The 21,834-nt window shown below is 41.6% G+C and overlaps 1 protein-coding gene across 2 annotated transcripts in view; it reads right to left on the minus strand.

The window, feature by feature from the left end:
• The window catches only part of TGFBR1 (transforming growth factor beta receptor 1), a 77,297-nt gene that overhangs the window by 23,192 nt on the left and 32,271 nt on the right, over positions 1-21,834 (minus strand). The window contains exons 2-5 of one of the 2 annotated variants that reach the window (XM_062207889.1): positions 20,956-21,201; positions 17,156-17,398; positions 9,648-9,878; positions 1,885-2,052 (exon numbers count right to left, since the gene is read on the minus strand). In XM_062207889.1, the coding sequence (XP_062063873.1) occupies positions 1,885-2,052; positions 9,648-9,878; positions 17,156-17,398; positions 20,956-21,201 (888 nt within the window). The remainder of the gene's footprint in view (positions 1-1,884; positions 2,053-9,647; positions 9,879-17,155; positions 17,399-20,955; positions 21,202-21,834) is intronic. The other variant, XM_062207890.1, reaches the window with a different exon arrangement.

Genomic DNA, 21,834 nt, shown 5'->3' on the forward strand with positions numbered 1-21,834 from the left:
TAATACAAAATAAGAATGGGAATAGGAAAGGGAGGAGGAAGAAGGGTGGGAGTGTGGGTGGGAAGGCGAGTATGCTGGGAAGAATCACTTTATTCCTAAAGTTGTGTTTATGAAATGCATGAAGTTTGTATTCCTTAAATAAGTTTTTTTTTTTTTTTTTTTGGACAGAGTTATACAGTGAGAGAGAGAGAGAAAGGTCTTCCTTTTCCGTTGGTTCACCCCCCAAATGGTTGCTATGCTGGTGTGCTGCGGCCGGCACGCTGTGCCGATCTGAAGCCAGGAGCCAGGTGCTTCCTCCTGGTCTCCCATGGGGTGCAGGGCCCAAGCACTTGGGCCATCCTCCACTGCCTTCCCAGGCCACAGCAGAGAGCTGGACAGGAAGAGGAGCAACCGGGACAGAACCCAGCACCCCAACCGGGACTAGAACCTGGGGTGCCGGAGCTGCAGGCAGAGGATTAGTCAAATGAGCCGTGGTGCCGGCCTAAATAAAAGCTTTCTGGAGGAAAAAAAAAGTATACTTCACATAAGATTTTAAATAAAACCGAATATTTTACTGGGGGCCGGCACCGTGGCTCACTTGGTTATTCCTCCACCTGCAGCACCAGCATCCCATATGGGCACCGGGTTCTAGTCCTGGTTGCTCTTCTTCCAGTCCAGCTCTCTGATATGGCCCGGGAAGGCAGTGGAGGATGGCCCAAGTGCTTGGGCCCTGCACCCGCATGGGAGACCAAGAGGAAGCACCTGGCTCCTGGCTTTGGATTGGCACAGCGCCGTCCGTAGTGGTCATTTGGGGAGTGAACCAACGGAAGGAAGACCTTTCTCTCTGTTTCTCTCTCTCACTGTCTATAACTCTACCTGTCAAATAAATTCACAAAAAAAAAAAAAAAAAAAAAAAAAACCCTGAATATTTTACTAAAAAAATAGTCCTAAAACTATGATGGTTGCACAACCTTGTGAATATTCGAAAAACCACCAAATTGTATACTTGAGTTAATTGTATATGTGAATTATTACTCAAAAAAGCTATTATAACCACAATAATCACAAAGATATAAAATAGAACACGTGCAGCAAGCTGAGCAGCGAGCCATCGGGCAGCTGATGAACAGTCAGCAGAGCAGAGAGGCATCCTGATATGTGACACAACACAAATACCACAGTATAAACATTTCACAACTACAACTTAGTATAAATCTACTTCATACAGTCACCTTATGTAAGAGTCAAACATGTGGCAGGTAAAGCTGCTGCCTGTGACACAGGCATCCCGTATGGATGCCGGTTTGAGCTATGGCTGCTCTGCTGCTGATGGCGCAAGTGTTCGGGCCCCTGCTACCAACGTAGGATACCGGGAAGAGACTCTTGGCTCCTGGCTTCAGCCTGGCCTAGCCCTGGCCATTGTGGCCATTAAGAAGTGAACCAACAGATAGTGGATTTCTCTCTCTCTCTCCCCACCTCCCACCCCCTCTGTAACTCTAACTTTCAAAGTAAATAAATAAATCTTTTTTTAAAAAAAGAGTCAAATATAATTAAACATTTATTTAACATTGTGTTTTTAAAAATCACATTTTGCATTATACCACACATAAACATACATCTCTTTGTCTCGGATTCTAAAACTAAGATCTTCAAAAAGCATAAAGCCAGACTAAATGCTATTTTTAAGAACTCACAATAATACCACAGTATTGACACACTGATTAGAAAAATCTCTAAACACATTTTGCAGGTTCCTAACTCTGAGGTTTTTGAACAGAAAGATACAATGTTCTCTCTTAAAAATTACACTTAAAACAACCGCAGCTGGGCTGACTTCTAAGTGCGAACAGATACTGGACCCATGAGAATTTAAAGCTTAAAAAATAAAACGGCCTGAAGAGTTACCTTGGGTACCAACAATCTCCATGTGAAGATGGGCAAGACCACTGGCTGTAGACAGAGCAAGTTTGATCATTCCCTCCACGGTCACTGTGTATCTGTTCAAGTAATCAAAAAGGGACCCATGCTCATGGTAATCTGACACCAACCAGAGCTGAGTCCATGTGCCATTATCTGCAAAGAAAACAACAATAATGCTTCAGACAGGCTGTAGAACATTTATGACTCATTTATTCAACTCAGGTTTTACTCTCAATCCTAATCCACACAGCTGCAAAAGGATGCCACCTTAAGTTTGTATGTATTTCCTTCACATTTCCTTATATATTCAGTTTGTCTTATGTTTAATTTTTAAAAGACACTTATTCATTTAATTTTATCTACTTGAAAGGCAGAGTAAGATCATCCATCTGCTGGTTCACTCCCCAAATGACTCCAACAATCTGTGTCAGACTGAAGCCAGGAGCCAGGAACTCCACCCAGGTTCCTCTCTGTGGGTTCCAGGGACCCAAGCACTTGAGCTATCATCCACTGCCTTCCAGAATGCAGCAGCAGGAAGTTGGATCAGAAGTAGAGGTGTCAGGACTTGAACTAGCACTCCAATATGGGAAGCAGGCACCACAGGCAGCTTAACCCACTGTACCATAATACCTACCCATTTTACCCATCTTTTACGTTCACAACTTTTTTTTTTTTTAATTTTTTTTTTTTATTTTTGACAGGCAGAGTTAGACAGTGAGAGAGAGAGATATATAGAGAAAGGTCTTCCTTCTGTTAGTTCACCCCCCAAATGGCTGCTACGGCCAGCGCACTGCGCTGATCTGAAGCCAGGAGCCAGGTGCTTCCTCCTGGTCTCTCCCATGTGGATGCAGGGCCCAAGCACTTGGGCCATCCTCCACTGCACTTCTGGGCCACAGCAGAGAGCTGGTCTGGAAGGGGAGCAACCGAGACAGAATCTGGCACCCCAACCAGGACTAGAACCCGGAGTACCAGCACCGCACGCAGAGGATTAGCCTAGTGAGCTATGGTGCCAGCCCCTTCACACCCTTTTAGCCTCAGAGTAAGCCCTCTACTCTCAAGATAAGGCAAATATAGATTTATAGTTCAAAGTTGAGGACTCTCTTATTTCACACAAATAGTAGCAGACTGGGACTCAGGTGCTCAGAAGAATGCCTGGGTCAGGACAGGTGTTCAGTGGTTATTTCTGGAAGGAAAGAAGGAAAAGTGGGTGTAACAGGGAGGGAAATGAGAATCACCTGGGGCCTAGTGTGAGCACAGTGGGAACAGAACAGTGTGGGACAAAACTAGAAGCAACTAGAAGCCAGCATCTGTGAGAAATGACAAGCTTTGGTGACAGACTGTGCACAGCTCACAAAGATGCCAGACAAGATGATTATGATCCCACGGCTCCTAACTTATAAAGATAAAACTAGTGGTACCTCTGACACATGGGGAAGCCGAGACTGGAACTGAAATGAAAGGAGGGAAAAAGCTGGGAAAAATGAGTTAAACCCAGTTTTACAAAAGGTGCTTTTCAACTTAGACAATTAGCAACATGGGTTCCACAAGTTCCTTTGTAAACTGACACATGAAATGTTCTTTCTCACAGGAATAATCAATAGCATGGATACTGGTTAAGCTCCTATGCCAGACTGATCCACAAAAGCCTATTCAACCTAAACTTCCAGAAAAGTGTGTGTGTTTAATTAAACTATGAAAAAAAGAAAGCACTGCTGCTTTGAGACAGCAATTCAGTATAAGATGTACATCTGCATCATGCTGAGTGAGCTGGATTCCAGCACCTGCTGTGACTGGCTAAGTGACCTCAGACAAGTTTCTGAACCAATGAACCTCTGTTCCTTCTTTTACACAAGCATATCTTACTTTGTAAAATCATTAAGATTTAAACAGAATACAGGGGGCTGGCACCGTGGCTCACTTGGTTAATCCTCCGCCTGCGGCGCCAGCATCCCATATGGTCGCCGGGTTCTAGTCCCGGTTGCTCCTCTTCCAGTCCAGCTCTCTGCTGTAGCCTGGGAGTGCAGTGGAGGATGGCCCAAGTGCTTGGGCCCTGCACCCCATGGGAGACCAGGAAGAAGCACCTGGTTCCTGGCTGTGGATCAGTGCAGCGCCAGCAGTAGCGGCCATTTGGGGAGTGAACCAATGGAAGGAAGACCTTTCTCTCTGTCTTCTCACTGTCTATAACTCTACCTGTCAAATAAAAAGAAAAATTTTAAAAAAGCAGTTAGTACAGAGCCTAGCACATGAGAACTTTAAAAATATGTTGCTTTCTTCCCTACTAGTTGTAAAACCAAAGAAAAAAACAAGACAACATAAAACTATTTCTTAAATTTCAAAGTTGTTAGTTGGAGAAAAGTTACTCTGCCTAGTTGAGATTAAGGAGGGAGATGGGAACTGTCTGTAAGGCTTGTGATACCAGTTATTAACTTGTTCTTTTTTTTTTTTTTTTTTTGACAGGCAGAGTTAGACAGTGAGAGAGAGACAGAGAGAGAGAAAGGTCTTCCTTTTTCCGTTGGTTCACCCTCCAATGGCCACTGCAGCCAGTGCGCTGCGCCGATCTGAAGCCAGGAGCCAGGTGCTTCTCCTGGTCTCCCATGGGGGTGCAGGGCCCAAGAACTTGGGCCATCCTCCACTTCCCTCCCAGGCCATAGCAGAGAGATGGACAGGAAGAGGAGCAACCAGGACAGAATCCAGCACCCCGACCGGGACTAGAACCTGGGGTGCCGGCGCCACAGGCGGAGGATTAGCCTAGTGAGCCGTGGTGCCGGCCTAACTTGTTCTTTATAACCTAGCTCTGTCCAAATTTATACCTCTTCTTTTCCTTGATATAAGTATGTCAATAGGTTATCTGAATGCCTATTAATCATGACTAAACTTTAAAAGGCTCACAAACACAAGAGATGAAAAGGAACACAGGCAGATGGAAAAAAGATTTTCTGAGGTGATAGATCAGAGAGGAAGAAGGAAGGTTATGAGGCCGTGTCTGAAATGGATTTAAGTAAACCAGGAAGATAAAGATAAATGAAAAGGTAACAGAGGTGGAAGACTGGGTTCCACACAAAGTCCATTAATCCCTGAAATTAGAAAGCAGGGGTACAGAAGAACCAATAGGGGCAGCTAGTTCCCACAGTGACCACCAGATGACAGCACCAGCTTGGCTGCTGCTTGAACAAATGGGAAAGGAACGTTCAGAGCACAGTAGCAGTGCGCTTCCAACTTGGAACGTGCTTAAAACAGGCTGTGGGCGCAGCGGGTTAACGCCCTGGCCAGAAGTGCTGACATCTCACATGGGCGCTGGTTCAAGTCCTGGCTGCTCCACTTCCGATCCAGCTCTCTGCTATGGCCTGGGAAAGCAGTAGGAGATGGCCCAAATGCTTGGGCCCCTGCACCCACGTGGGAGACCAGGAAGAAGTTCCTGGCTCCTGGCTTCAGACTGGTGCAGCTCCGGCCATTGCAGCCAACTGGGGAGTGAACCAGTGGATAGAAGACCTCTCTCTCTTTCTCTCTCTCTCTCTCTCTCTCTCTCTCTCTCTCTCTCTGCCTCTCCTCTCTCTGTGTAACTCTGACTTTCAAATAAATAAATAAATCTTTTTTAAAAAATACTTCCTTCTAAAAAAAAAAAAAAACAAAACAAAACAGGCTCTGGGTGAGATTTAAGCTTCAAGATGGAGACTTCAGAATCACCACCATGGTGGAGTTTGAAATCACAAATATGGGTAAGTTCTTTAAGGGAGCAATTATCTTTTTTACAGTTAGAATCTCATATGAAATAGCAGGGAGACTAAGAGTTTAAGAAAACCAGGTAACTATTAAGTAGTATGAATAAATAAAGCCTAAGGTCACAGAACACAAGAGAGGAAAGTTTTGTTAAAATTTGGGGGAAAGGTTACCTAGTGTCAAAGGAAAAGAAAATGAGAACCTAGGATTTGGTCAGACTAGAATTAGTGCTTTCAAGTGTATGTATTTGTCTTGTTTTTAAATTAAGTAACACTGGATTGCCAGTAGCCACTGATAACTGATGCCTACATACATCACTGCCCCATCACATTCAAACATTTTATGTCTCCTCATGTGATGCAATGACAAGCATACAACATACGTAGGGTGTATCTCGGAGAAAGCAATAACATTTACATCAGATTCAGCCTTTAAATCTAACTACTAGTTTTCAGAAACATATGGAGCAACAAGTTCAGAGACACTTCAGGAGCTCAAACAGCAGAATCTAGAATATGATAGGCCCTATACAAACAATATAGCTTCCTCAACGAACTGCAAGAAGAAAGTAAGTTGGGAGGGGAACCTAAAACTGTAAGGGATGTATGAAAAATATCAACCAAATGAAATATGTGGACTCCCTTGAATAAACAAAATTGTTTAAAAAGAAATGGGAGGGGCCAGAACTGTGGCGAAAGGGGTTAAGTCGTGGCTTGCAGCGCTGGCAAAGAAGTGGAAGATGGCCCAAGTCCCTGGGCTCCTGCACCACATGGGAAATCTGGAAGAAACTCATGGTTCCTAGCTTTGGCCAGGGGAGTGAATCAGAGGATAGAGGAACTCTCTGTTTCTCCTTTCTAACTCTGCTTTACAAATAAATAAATAAATCTTTAAAAAAAAAAAGGAAAGAAAAAAGAAATAGGAGACAACTGCATAAATTTGAACTTACAGAATAGTTGATAAAACTTAAAAAATTGACAATGGCAGTATAATTGTTTCATAGAAGATTCTTCATCATAAAGATTCAAAATTTGGACTGGTGCTGCAGTATAGTAACTTAAGCCTCTGCCTGTGGCACTGGCAGTAGCTGCTCCACTTATGATCCAGTTCTCTGCTAGTGGTCTGAGAAAGCAGTGGAAGATGGCCCAAGTCCATGGGCCCCTGCACCCACGTGGGAGACCCAGAAGAAGCTCCTGGCTTTGGATCAGCCCAGCTCCAACGTTGCAGCCACTTAGGGAGTGAATCAGCAGATGGACGACCTCTCTCTCCATCTCTCCCACTCTTTGTAACTCTGCTTCTCAAATAAATAAATGAATAAATCTTTTAAAAAATAAATATACAAAATCAAAATTCTTGGGGGTGAAAAGGTACGTTATCTGAGACTGGCTTCAAATAATTTGGCTGAGGCACAGTAGGTGATATCAGAGGTCAGCCACAATTGGCATGGACTGATAAACTGCTACAGCTGGACAATCAGGCCTCACTGCATTATTCCCTACTTTTCTATAAATTAGAAATTTGCTACAAATAAAAACTTAAAAAACAGGCAATATATATTTGTTGTACAAATTTGAAAATACAGAGAAGCAAAAAGAATATCATAAAAATCACCCATAATCATCAACTTAGATTGCATGCTGTTAATATTTTGAAGAAATAAATTTCGCTAAAGATAATGGAAGGGGAGAAAAGGGAAGAAAGAGGACTAAAGGTCTGGCCAATCTATAAAAAGATAATGACCACACTTTTTATTTTTAACGGGAAAGATAGAAAATCCATTTGATGCAGGGTGAGGATGGTGGGAGCTGAGTTGTGATCCAAGCCTCTGCCACAGCCTGCCAAATAGGACTTGTGGCCTTCATCCATAGGCTGGCCCAGCCCGGCTACTATGGGCATTTAGGGAGTCAACCAACAAATAGAAAGATCTCTCTCTTCACTTTGTCTCTCCCACTCTGAGTCACTCTGCCTTTCAAATAAATCAATCTTTAAAAAATAAAAATTAGGAATTGTGACACGGAGGTGCCAACTGAAGTCAAGAAAGTGGGTAGAACAAAGCCTGAGGCCACCATTCACTGTGGCTACCTGCAGATGTGGCTTACTTATTCGATGCTGTGCCCCAAGCAAGGACACGTCCACATGGTGATCCCCGGCACGGTGGTTTGGGAGAAACCACTTCCCTATGAGTTTACTTAAACTACTTAGCCTCTGGCAACTCAGAAGATAGAATACGCTGACAAGGTATTTTTTCTGTCTCCATCAATAAGGTCATCAGTGTATGCTGAAATGCACTACTCATCAGGAAGAGACTAAAAGGAAACAATTATCAGCTTCATCCTGCCTCAGAATTTTAGCAACCAAAGTTTTTACACATTTTTTTATACTATTACTGTATCCAATAACTGTCCAGAAACAAAATAATTAAACTACAGGGCTTTAAAAATACTTCATTTGGGGCTGGTGCTGTGGCGTAGCAGGTAAAGCCACTGCCTGCAGTGCCAGCATCCCATATGGGCACCAGTTGGAGTCCTGGTTGCTCCACTTCTGATCCAGCTCTCTGCTATGGCCTGGGAAAGCAGTGGAAGATGGCCCAAGTCCTTGGACCCCTGCACCCATGTGGGAGACCCAGAGGAAGCTCCTGGCTTCGGATCGGCGCAGCTCTGGCCGTTGCAGCCAATTGAGGAATGAACCAGCAGATGGAAGATTCTCTCTCTCTCTCTCTCTCTCTCTCTCTCTCTCTCTGCCTCTCCTTCTCTCTCTCTGTGTAGCTCTTTCAAATAAATAAATAGATCTTTTTTAAAAAAATAGTTCTTTTACCTCTATAAAGCAATTACGTATTTAGGAACATATCCCGAGTCAAGAAAATCTTTAAGAAGTTTCTGTTTCCAGGGCCTGTGCTGTGGCGAAGTGGGTTAAGGCCCCAACCTACAGCGCCAGCATCCCCTATGGGCACTGGTTCGAGTCAGCTGTTCCACTTCTGATCCAGCTCCGCACTAATGTACCTGGGAAAGCAGCAGAGGTTGGCCCAAGTCCTTGGGCCCTTGTACCCACGTGGGAGACCTGGAAGAAGCTCCTGGCTCCCTTGTGGCCATTTGGGGAGTGAACCAGCAGATAGAAGACCTTTCTCTCGCTCTGTTTCTACTTCTCCCTCTAACTCTTTTTTTTTTTTTTTTTCTGACAGGCAGAGTGGACAGCGAGAGAGAAGGACAGAGAGAAAGGTCTTCCTTTGCCGTTGGTTCACCCTCCAATGGCCGCCGCGCTGGGGCCGGCACACCGCACTGATCCGAAGGCAGGAGCCAGGTGCTTATCCTGGTCTCCCATGCGGGTGCAGGGCTCAAGCACTTGGGCCATCCTCCACCTCACTCCCTGGCCACAGCAGAGAGCTGGCCTTGAAAAGGGCCAACCAGGACAGAATCCGGCGCCCCGATCGGGACTAGAACCTGGTGTGCCAGCGTCACAAGGCGGAGGATTAGCCTATTGAGCCACGGCGCCAGCCTCTTTCAAATAAATAAAACAAATATTTTTTTTTTAAATTGCTGTTTTCAAGTTTGTTTGTTTTAGATTTATTTATTTGAAAGAAAGAGTTAGAGAGAGAGAGAGGTCTTCCATCCGCTGGTTCACTCCCCAGATGGCTGCAACAGCCAGAGCTGCGCTGATCCAAAGCCAGGAGCCAGGAGCTTCTTCTGGGTCTCCCACGTGGGTGCAGGGGCCCAAGGACTTGGGCCATCTTCTACTGCTTTCCCAGGCCACAGTAGAGAGCTGGATCGGAAGAGGAGCAGCAGGTCTCGAACCGGCACCCATATGGGATGCCGGCACTTCAGGCCAGGGCTTTAACCTACTGTGCCACAGCGCCAGCTCCATGTTTCCAAGTTTTTAATACAATTTAAACTTAATGTGTCCCAATGACTTAATGTATCCCATACATATGACAAACACCCATTTCTCATCAAATAACCATTCATTTAATTTATTATTTATTTTGTCCATAATAAAGCCTTGCGTAGACTTTGCTAGCAAAAGGAGCCAGTATTACCAACCTTTATTATCTGCTGCAATGAACCCCAGGATGTTCTCATGGCGTAACATTACGGTCTGGTAAATCTCTGCTTCCCGGAACCAGGAGCGCTCCTCCCTGGAGGAGAATATCTTCACAGCCACTTCCTCTCCCCGCCACTTCCCTCGCCAAACTTCTCCAAATCGACCTTTGCCAATGCTTTCTTGTAACACAATAGTTCTTGCAATTGTTCTCTGAACAAGCAATGGTAAACCTAAGGGCAAAAATAAACAGCGTTCAACATAAACCAGCCATGAAATTACGTTTCCTGCACCATGGTCGGCACTCCAAAGTGACCCAGACTGACACTGCTCCTCAAGCCCGATCTGTAAGGAGCTTACAGTCTCACTGGAGAGATACAGACTATGGCTGAAAAAGGTCATTTATGAGGAGAGAGGAAAATAAACACAATAAAAGAAACCAAAACTCCTGCCTAGAGAATCAAGACAGGCTTTGTAAAGTAAGCTGAATCTCAACTGTCTTTTCCAGAAGCAGCATGACCAAAGGGAAGAGGGAAGAAGGGTGCTTAGTTAGGAACACGCAAGCCAAGGCAGAAGAAAATGAATGCTACGAGTTTTGGGAAGCAGCTTGGATAATCAGAAAGGATGTATATGGCAAAGCAGTAGAAGAGAGCTGTCGCCACAAGATGAAGAGCACTGAATGCAAGATAACCCATGAGGCTGCGGGTAGAGGAAGAATTAAAAAATTTCTGGAAAAAAAAAACAAACAAACCATGAATGGGGGTGGGGTAATTTTTAAAATCTTAATTTAAGAAGATGAATCTGACAACGGTTTTACTTATAAGAAGACAAAAGGATGTGAACACAAGAAATGTAAGCAAATTCTGGCCTAACTTTTAATAAATCAGTAAAAATTATTACAAAACCTAGCAAGCAATTTACTTGCTAGGAATTGGCTATCTAGGTAATATTGGTATCTTGAAGAACTACACCAAGTAATGTAATATCTGTGTTTTTTCTCTAATTAAACTTCAGTTACGTGGGCTAAGGACCTAAACAGACATTTTTTCAAAAGAGGAAATCCAAACGGCCAACAGACACATGAAAAAATGTTCAGCATCACTAGCCATGAGGGAAATGCAAATCAAAACCACAGTGAGGTTTCACCTCACTCCGGTTAGAATGGCTTATGTACAGAAATCAACAAACAACAGATGCTGGTGAGGATGTGGGAGAAAAGGCACACTAATCGACTGTTGGTAGGAATGCAAACTGGTAAAGCCACTGTGGAAGACAGTTTGGAGATACCTCAGAAATCTGAATATAGCCCTGTCCCATGACCCAGCCAACCCACTCCTTGGAATTTACCCAAGGGAAATTAAATTGGCAAATAAAGGAGCTATATGCACCTCAATGCTTATTGCAGCTCAATTCACAATAGCTAAGACATGGAATCAACCCAAATACCCATCACAGAAGACTAGATAAAGAAATTATGGAATATGTACTCTATGTAATACTACACAGTGGTAAAAAAAAAAAAATGAAATCTGGTCATTTGTAACAAAATGGAGGAATCTGGAAAACATCATGCTGAGTGAAATAAGCCAGTCCCAAAGGGACAAATATCATATGTTCTCCCTGATCTGTGACAATAATTGAGTACCTAAAAGGAAACCTGTAAAAGTGAAACTGACACTATGAGAAGCAATGACTTGATCAGCCCTTGTCCTAATTGTCGAGGAAAAGCTTACTATTTTATTCTTTTTAGGATTTTATTTTTCTACTTAATAATATTGGTTGAACCCTTTACTTAACACAGAATTATTTCTAGGAGTTTAAATCCAAGTGAAAATTTATCCCTGTTAAAAATAAGAGTGGGGATAAGAGAGGGAGGAGATGTGCAGTTTGGCACACACTCCCTCAGACTTAACCCTAAGGGTAAAGCTAAAAGCTTGCCATGGGACTCCAAATCCCATTAAGTTGGCAGGTACCAATGCCATCTTACTAGTTAAAGTGATCAGTTTAAGTTCATAACTGATCATGAAGATAGGATTAAGTGTCAAAGGAATTACATATATAAGACCAGTGTCTGCTAGTAACAATAGAGAGAATTAAAAAAGAGAACTATCCAACATGGGAAGTGGGATACACAGCAGACTCATAGAATGACAAATGCTCTACACAGCACTCTGGCCTCAGAATCAGCCCTTAAAGTATTCGCATCTGGCTATAAAAGCCCATGAGAGTATTTCAGGCATGGAAAGCCAAGACACTGTGACAAAAAATGACCTACATGAAAGATCTCTGTGAGATGCTGGTGGAAATAAGGGTTCATCAAAGAAGGAGGTACCTTTTTCTGAAGGGAGGAAAGAACTTCCACTTTGATTATGGCCTTGACTAAATAATGTCAGAGTCTGTGGATTCAAGAGGCTTCCATAGCCTTGGCAGCTCATGACAAGAGCCTCGGGTGATTACTGATGTCATAAATAACAGTGTCAATTGTTAAATCAACAACAGGAGTCACTGTGCACTTGCTCCCCATGTAGGACCTCTGTCCTTAATGTGTTGTACTATGAGAATTAACAGTAAAACTAGTCTTCAAACAGTACTTTATACTTTGAGTGTCTGTGTGGGTGCAAACTGTTGAAATCTTTACTTAGTATACAGTTGATCTTCTGTATATAAAGATAATTAAAAATGAATCTTAATGAAGAATGGGATGAGAAAAGGAGTAGGAGATAGGATGGTTTATGGGTGGGAGAGTGGTATGGGGATAAGAACTGCTATAATCCTAAAGTTGTACCTTCTTCTTCTTTTTTTTTTTTTTTTTTTTTGACAGGCAGAGTGGATAATGAGAGAGAGACAGAGAGAAAGGTCTTCCTTTTTGCTGTTGGTTCACCCTCCAATGGCCACTGTGGCCGGCGCATCGCGCTGATCCGAAGCCAGAAGCCAGGTGCTTCTCCTGGTCTCCCATGAAGGTGCAGGGCCCAAGCACTTGGGCCATCCTCCACTGCCTTCCCGGGCCATAGCAGAGAGCTGGCCTGGAAGAGGGGCAACCGGGATAGAATCCAGCACCCCAACCGGGACTAGAACCTGGTGTGCCGGCGCCGCAAGGTGGAGGATTAGCCTGTTAAGCCATGGCGCCGGCCTAAAGTTGTACTTTCAAAATTTATATTTATTAAATAAAAGTTTTCTACAAAAGTAAATAAACAAATGCAAAAAAATTTGCATAAAAAACTTCTCTTACTCAGAAAATACATATTTTTAAAATATTGCCATAATACAAATATCCATGACATTTAAAAGACTCAATTTGGAACACTTAGCATCATATCCCCATTCACTAAGAAACTGTAAATTTAAATTATATTGACACTAACAAATAAAATACCAGTATACATCATGTTTGAAATTATATATGCAATCTATGTACATGATAATTTTTGTCATTTATAATCTATACTCAGATTTGCTTATTAGATCAAATTAACATATTGACAGTAAATGAAACTATCTATTCTTTTTGGTTCCCTGATGTGAAGTGCTTATAAAATGGTAAGTCTTTAAAGCAGTCAGAAGCTCTTCTCTTTTTTTCTTTAGGATTTTCAAATGAGTCTTTTCTTCCCTTGCTCTACTCTTTCTACCTCCCACAAAGTTGTTAGTCGTCTAATTATAAACAACTGTTTTTATGTTTATAAGGTGACTACTAAACACAGAACAGTAAGAAATCTGTATTTAAATCTAGGAGCTCTTTCACACTATGAATAATCAATTCCTAATAACTTTATGTCACTTTGCATAGATATTAATTTATTATATTTCCTTAAAGTCTTGTATAGGGTCACACTATGTACACAAAGTATACTAAAGAGTTCATTTCAAGAGACTAATGAGGAAGTTATAAAAGCAAATGATAAAGAAGAAAAAGCCATCACAGACACAGAGTCTAAAAATGCCTTACAGGTTTCAGACTCATGGTCAACAAAGGCTAACATGGGTGGGCACTGCTGCATTGTTGAGAGCCTGGAGGAGTCCCTGTTCCACTTCCCATTCAGCTTCCTGCTGATGTGTACCCTGGGAGGCAGCAAGTAATGGCTTAAGTCCTTGAGTCCCTTCTACCTATATGGAGTTCCTAGCTCCTGGCTTTGGCTTGGCCCAGTCCTGGCTGTTACACGAATCAGTGGATGAAGGACATCTCTGTCACTCTGCCTTTTAAAAATTAATTAATGCTAACAGGATAAGAGTTTTTGTATTTCCCTTCACTACTGGATTCTACATGCAGAATTAGAATTAAAAACTGAATCTAGGTTTCGTCATGCTATCTATAGTGGGTTACTATAACCCTCATGAATACATGGGCATTTTTAAACAGCAACAATTTTCTTTTAAGGACAAAAAAAAAATCTATATTCTCTTGCTTTACTGTTCTCTGCCTTCAAAAGTGCTTGAGAGGAAGCTTCAATAGCAAAACAGGGTCCCGGCTCCTTCACAGGCAGAGAACAATGGAAATAAGACCTGAACAAGATGCACATGTTCCAAGAGATCGTAAGTGTGCACTGGCATACTAACAGACTCACTGTTTCAAAACCTGACATACATGTACATGTACATGCTCACATACATCTTACAATCCAATCACAGCTGAACTGGGTTTCACATGCACAGCCTGTGACTCAAATTATTGAATAGGGATTGGGCTATCTTCAAGGCTGGAGCTGTTAGGACACAGCCCTTCATAGTCTTCCCTGCAGTTCTCATAGAGCCTTTGAGAGGCAGAGGGAGTACCTTCCTTCAGATATCACATGTTACTGTGAAATAAACATGCGATCCAAACCATGAAATGCTCAGGTTTAGGTTCTCCTCAATGAGTAAAAGAACTAAATATGGTATTATGAACAGATGTTTTACTTATTCATAAACTTTATAATAAAATAGAAGGGAAACAGCTAGCATTTTCTACTATCATTCAACAGAAGATAGCTTCTGCCTGGATAAGTTAAGAAAGAATTCTGTACACAGGGAAAGGAGATCTTAAACCAGGCTTTTATTACAATACAACAAACTGATAATTCATGTTGCATGTCCAAGTTTTCTTCCAAATATGCTTTTAATTAAAGAGTTAACAATTGACATCTAGACACAAATTTACCATTTACCAAGGATTCAGGCAAACATTTTCTCATTTGAATTTCATAACAATCCAATGAGTTGCACAGAATAGGGCTCATCACTTTCATTTTTCTTTTAAAAGATTTATTTATCTGAAAGGCAGAGTTACAGAGTGAAAGGGAGGATGGGAGGGAGGGGGAGAGAAGAAGAGAGGGAGGTATCTTCCATCTGCTGATTCGCTCCCAAATGGCTTCCAACAGCCAGGGTTGGGCCAGGAGCTTCATCCAGGTCTCTCTCCCACATGGGTGGCAGGGGCCCAAGCACTTGGGCCATCTGCTGCTGCTTACCCAGGTGCATGGGCAGAGAGTTGGATCAGAAGTGGAGCAAGCCAGGACTTAAACTGGTGCTCATATGGGACGCTCGTGTTGCAGGTGGTGGCTTAATCTGCCATGTCACTACACCAGCCCCCCATCACTTTCATTTTAAAGATGAAATAACTCAAGCATGAGACATCAGCTAATTGCCCAAAGCCACAGACCTAGCAAATGATACAGATAAGTTTTTGCAGGGTAAGGCATAAAAGCAGGAAGAGTTTTCAGACAACAGAGAGCTACAATTCTTGATAGATCTAGAAATATATGAAAAATGGAAAAGAAGTATTTCCATTCTGTATTTCATGTTTACACTTTACAAAGTAAACAAATACCTTATTCAGAAAACAAGCACCACCCACATAGCAATTCCTTTTCATTGTTTAGGTCCACTTGTTCCCTTTGAAGTATAACCCATACCACTGCACTGAGGGCTATGAGCTGCTTTGATTTCCCTGAGTGTAGGCAAGTATATCAAAGGGATTAATTCCAAATGATCTGTAGTCAATCTGCATTTCTAGGACTTTGGCTTTTGTTTATTATAGTTTTAGACCAGGATAACTTCTAGAAGGAGTGAAATTTTCTGTAGGAACCATCTGAATCAACTGAGACTCAATGGGGAAAGCCCAGAAACCACCTCTATCCACCACTCCTGCCCCAACTCTGTCACATCTTCAGTACTAAGGCTGCTCCATTTCAGCCTACTATCTGCCTCCCACAATCGCTTCAGAAGTCCCCATGGTTGACTTAAGAGACCTCAGCTCCAGTGCAAATCTATATGTTTCACGGTGACCACAGAAGGACTGACTCACAGAATATATAAGACTAGTCTACAGACTTCAGGTCATGGAATCAGTTTCCTCATACTGAATACAATGAACAGATATACATACTCAATGATGGGCATTTCAGACATTTCTCATTACATGAACTTTCTGTATCATTAGATGTGACTTTTTGCTTTGGAGCTATGACTTCCCAGTCATAACTTTGGCTTTAACGTTTCTTTAATATTCCCTGAAGTTTTCATCATTTATGTTTTTTAATCTTCACCTTATTCATGAATTTGGCCCTTAGATGAGTTGGACTTTTCAAAAGATACTACATTTCATTTAAAAGTCCTAACAAACCACTCTTAAGTACTATTATCAACAGTGTTTGCTTTTTATTTGTGACGAGGAAGCTGAAGCCAAAAGAGGGAATACGATTTAAGCAAAGACTCAGAACCAATTAGTGACAAAGCATGCACTGGAATCTAGATTCACAGCCAAGTATCAAATTCCAAAATTCTAAGGGATGCAATGTTCCTTTCTTAATATCCCTCTAAATCACATGCGATAAATAAATAAAAAAGGTAATTCCCTTTGGCTTAAAAACGAAGTACTGCTTTCTCAAAATCCATCTTAGCAAAGGGAACTATCTATCACTTATCTCATAAAAATCAACAAATAGAACTGAGAAAAGCAAACATCACAGGGGCTATGGATACACAAGGCTGTATTAAAGTGGTCAGACTTTTCTGAAGTGAGAAAATGACTAAGAATTAATTAGTTTAATGAAAAATCAGGCCTCAGCTAAAGATGGCAATTTTACAGTGTCAAAAAAGCAATAACCTCCCCAATTCCAAACACATTTCTTTCATGCTGGCTTTTAAATACACAAATAAAGCTGCTAAATAATCCTGGGTAGCTGCAGATCATTCAAACATCTACGAACTTCACCCTCTTCTATTGATGAGAATAACTGTCCTTATACTTTCTACCTCATTCAGTCATGAGGAACAAATGAAACTTCTTATATGAGAATGCTTTAAAATGTATTCAACTACGGAGCTGACTTACTGACTTATTTCCACGGAAATAATTTCCAAGTTCTCTATACTAACCCAGCCACAGCCAGATGCTGACCAAACCTAAAGATCTTCATCAGTTTCAAACCCAGAATAAGTTTTTAGGAAACAAAGCCATTGGCTTAGCCAACTAATAAAATCAGTATCATAGTTAATTCTTAAAAAACTTCGTAGGAAAAAGGAGAAACAATTACATTACCTGATCCCGAACCCGATGTTGTCATATCATAAATTAAATCTTTTAACGTGGTGCCCTCTGAAATGAAAGGGCGATCTAATGAAGGATCCTCCTCATTTGGCACCCGGTGGTGAATGACCGTGCGGTTATGGCAGATATAGACCATCAACATGAGTGAGATGCAGACGAAGCAGACTGGTCCAGCAATGACAGCTGCTAGTTCGACAGGACCAAGGCCAGGTGACTGCTTTACTGAAAAAGGGCCTCAAATGAAATAAACATAAACAACAACAAAAACACTGTAGGTGGCACCCACATTTTCCTAATCCTCCACATCTCCCACAGTTAGTCCCTGCCACCACTTAGTCACAGAGCAGCTCACAGGACTCAAATCCAGAACAAGAGGATCACTCAGTCCTCTTCCATTAGCCCTCCTCACCATCACCAGCTCAGTCAGCACCCTCATACTTTCTTGTATTCACAGCCATCATCTGAATCACAAGGCCACCTAGCTACCACCCACATCCTAGAACCTCTGCATTTTTCATTTCAGGACACAAATAAAGGAACTAAAATCAGGAACAATTCCCAAAATTGTCTTCTTAAAAGTAGTTTGTTTTTTTTAAAGTACTTTTAGCATGTCTTCTTATTGCATGGCTTATAGCAAGGTATATATATATTCTTCACTCAATATATATGTATGTATACACACACACACACATATACATACACACACACATACAAATAAGGAAAAAGTAAAAAAAAACTACAGCCTCACCACCCCAAACAACTCATATTTTAATATATATACTAGGAGACTTCAAAAGTTAGTGGAAAGACATAAGTAGAAGACATGTTTATTTTGTTGCGAAAAATTTTGAAGTCCATGCGTAGTTTTTCAAAACATGCATTTCTAGGGGCCAGCGCCGAGGCACACTAGGTTAATCCTCCGCCTACAGCGCTGGCATCCCATATGGGCACCAGGTTCTAGTCCCAGTTGCTCCTCTTCCAGTCCAGCTCTCTGCTGTGGCCCGGGAGTGCAGTAGAGGATGGCCCAAGTGCTTGGGCCCCTGCACCGGCGTGGGAGACCAGGAAGAGGCACCTGGCTCCTGGCTTTGGATCGGCCATTGCAGCCATTTGTGGGGTGAACCGTCGGATGTAAGACCTTACTCTCTGTCTCGCTCTCTCTGTCTGTAACTCTACCTGTCAGTCTCTACCAGCAGTCTGTCTGTAACTCTACCTGTCAAATAAATAAATAAAAAATCTTTAAAAAAATATCCATTTCTAATGACATTTTTAAGGATCCCCTTGTACCTCCAATTTTTTTCCAGGCAAAACATTATCTTTTTTTTAAACAGAGTTAGCATACTTTACAGTCTACTATAACCACCTAAACTTTTAATTCCAAATCATTTATTTTCCTATAATCTCTTAATAGCTAACATTTTGTATTGTTTCAGAAACCACATTAATTACAATTATCTTGACACTCATTTTGAGCCTTCACTACTCATCCATATTTTTTTCATATCATATTTCTCCCATTCCTTACATCTTCATTTGGACTGATTTCCTTTCATATAGAATCCTGTTTCTAGTAATTTCCTTGAGGAAGAGTATGTGAGTCTTTGTGTACTGAAAGAGTTATCTAAGGATAGCAGATGCCTTAGCATATAAAATCCCGGTTTACTTCAAGAATTTTGAGTGACAATACGTAATATTCTACTTCCCTTCTTTTAAGGCAGCAGAAAATCTGAACTTTTCTCCTTTTATAGGTAACTGGTGTTTACACATGCTGAATGCTTTAAAGATTTTTTTTTAAGCCTTGAAACTGACACTTTTTAAATTGTACATATATGTGAGTATATACATTTTTACTAATTTTACTTGCTCTCCTCTCTTCTGGCTGTTCTTAATGCCTTTTTCCTGGACTTTTAAAAATAAGCATATTGGGTAACCTAGATCTGTCCTCCACCTCTCTTAATTCGTTCACCAACTGTCTTTCTCTCTGAATTGTAACATAATTTCTCAAGCTTGACAATAAAATTACAGTAGCCAGTCCACTGTTAACTCTCAAGAATACATTTTTTAAAACATTCATCAACAGCTTTTCAGCTGAAAGTGATTTCTAACAACCGTGAAATGTTCTCCCTTCCCAGTGAAAGGCTGGAAACCGACCTTGGCCTGGGTGGAGGTTCCTCCCTGACAGGCAGCAAGTCTGTCCACAAGAGCTCATCTACCCTAACTTACCCAGTCCAGTCCACTTCTTTTGAACCACAGCTGCTTCTCATTTGTAATTTTTGCTGTTTGCCTATTCAGGAGCTGGAAATGAGTAGTTCTGTATATTTAGCAGTTGAAAGGAGGGGACTTCTTTACGTTTTATAAATCTCTACTCATATATTTCAAGCTCAAACAATAGCAATGGGGAATTGGGGAATTACCATTTCCTACTGCAGATGTCTACAGAAAAGTCACAAAGAAATTAGTCTGACAGGGCCTTCCCACGGGCAGCTTCACTATCCGGCTCACCCTAGGGAAAGGCTGCCTGCCTTCAGGGACAGAGAACAGGACTTTCCCTCTGATCCATAGCAGGGCTTCCAAACCTTATTAATTAGCATGAGGCCTGGCCCCCCTCTGAGAGGAAAGCCAGCACTGAAAGCGGGGCTTTCGGAAGGGAACTGAGAGTCTGCCTCTGTGGCTGACTCGGCCACTCCCCTTGGCTGGAGGTCCTGGTAGGATTTCGCAAGAGGCCCTTTCACTTCTTTCTTGTACAGTTTGTCAACTCTTACTGGTCTGGGGCTGTGTATTCTTGAAACTGCACAAGTTCCTCACAAGTGTTGGCGTTCTCCCATTAATTCTGTGGGCATTAATATAAGTTTCCCGCATGTTAAATTCCTTTTATTATTATGGTAAGATTTTGGAATTTGGGGATTTTGGAATTTGGGGAAACGGTAAAAGATTCAAAAATATGCTCAGACTTCCACTTTAAAATAAATCTAATACAGGGCCAGTAACAGGTTGTTGCTTTCACCACTAGCATCCCGTACCAGAACATGGTTCAAATCCCAACTGCTCCTCTGCCAGTCCAGCTCCCTGCTAATGGACTTGGGAAAGCAGTGGAAGATGGCCCAAGTAATTGGACCCCTGTACCCCATGGGAGACCTGAATGGAGTTCCAGGCTACTGGCTTTGTCTAGCCCAGCTCTAGCTATTGTGGCCATTTGGGGAGTGAACCAGCAGATGGAAGATCTCTTTCTCTGTTTCTCTGTTGCTCTACCTTTCAAATAAAAAAATAAAATGAATAATAAAATTATTCTAATCCAAGTGTATATGACAACTTGAAATTGCTGGCTCTGCCAAACCATTTAAAAATGTAAACTATGGGTGAAGGACCAAAAAGCTAGAAATCATGTATAATTAATTACAAAATGAAAACATCTGACTGATTACTAGTGCTGCTCTCAATCCCCATGCATTTAAAAGGTAGGAGACTTATCCAAGGAAGGAGAAATTCACTCAGAGAACAAAGTGGGAACACTCAGGACATTCCGCTGCTGACAGATTTGTCTGAATTTAACTTTTCAGAGGGTATCTTTTAGGCCTAACAGACCTCAGAGAAAGACTGCCCTGGAAACAGCATCTCTAACACACCCACCCAGGAGTCAGGGTCTCGGCTACTCTTGCAACTCTGTGACTATGGACAAGCTACTTCTTGCCTCTAAACTGACCAAGTCAGGCTAGGTGATTTCTACAGTCCCTTCACAGTCTGAGAACTTTTCTTGTAAATGTAGGGGGGAAAAAATCATATAAGTAACAACTTACCAGCAGTTGGGAGTTCGATTCTATTGCAATGGTCCTGATTGCAGCAGTATGTCGTAGTAACAGACCCAGTCTTTGAAGAGGGTGCACATACAAACGGCCTGTCTCGAGGAATTAGGTCAATTTCAGCTATACACATGCTATTGTGTATAACTTTGTCTGTGGTCTCCGTGACAGAGACAAAGCAGAGTCCATCTGTCACACATGTGAAATTGTCTTTTGTACAGAGGTGGCAGAAACACTGTAATGCTGGAAAAATAAAATGAGATTCAATTAGAAAAAAACCTCAAAGTTAACAGTCTGAAATTATTAATATTCACTTTATTAATACATTATTGATCATATTATTAAACAATATTTGCACTGTTCAAATAAAATCCATTGCTCTTAAAGTTCCAAATTTCACTGAGAATTTCACACCTTTAGAAGCCCAAGAGAATATAGTGAAATGTGGCCTCTCACTTTTTTCTGCTTCCAAATATTGAACAATTTTTGTTACATACAATTTCATTGAGCTAAGATAAGCCTTTGCCCTTTACTTGAAACAGCATGCAGTTAAATTCTTAATGGTTACACTTATTTTTATCAGTCCCAAACTATCCATTCACTTACTCCCCATTTGGGAGCAATGTGTGAAACAGAACTCTGATTCACTGTAGGTTAGAAATGCCATTTTGGTGAATTTGATAACAGAGTAATGGAAACAGATTTGTACTAAGCCAGACACTGTATTCCCCCTTGGTGCAAACCCTGAGAAAGACATATATCTTCCAGGTAGGATTATACACATAATAACACATACATGCTTCAACTACACAGACAGCCTAGCTACAAAAATGACTAGAGAAATACATCCACTTGCATGCACTGGATTTTTATTTA

This window comes from Lepus europaeus, chromosome 12 (genome assembly GCF_033115175.1).
Source record: "Lepus europaeus isolate LE1 chromosome 12, mLepTim1.pri, whole genome shotgun sequence".
Taxonomy (NCBI): domain Eukaryota; kingdom Metazoa; phylum Chordata; class Mammalia; order Lagomorpha; family Leporidae; genus Lepus; species Lepus europaeus.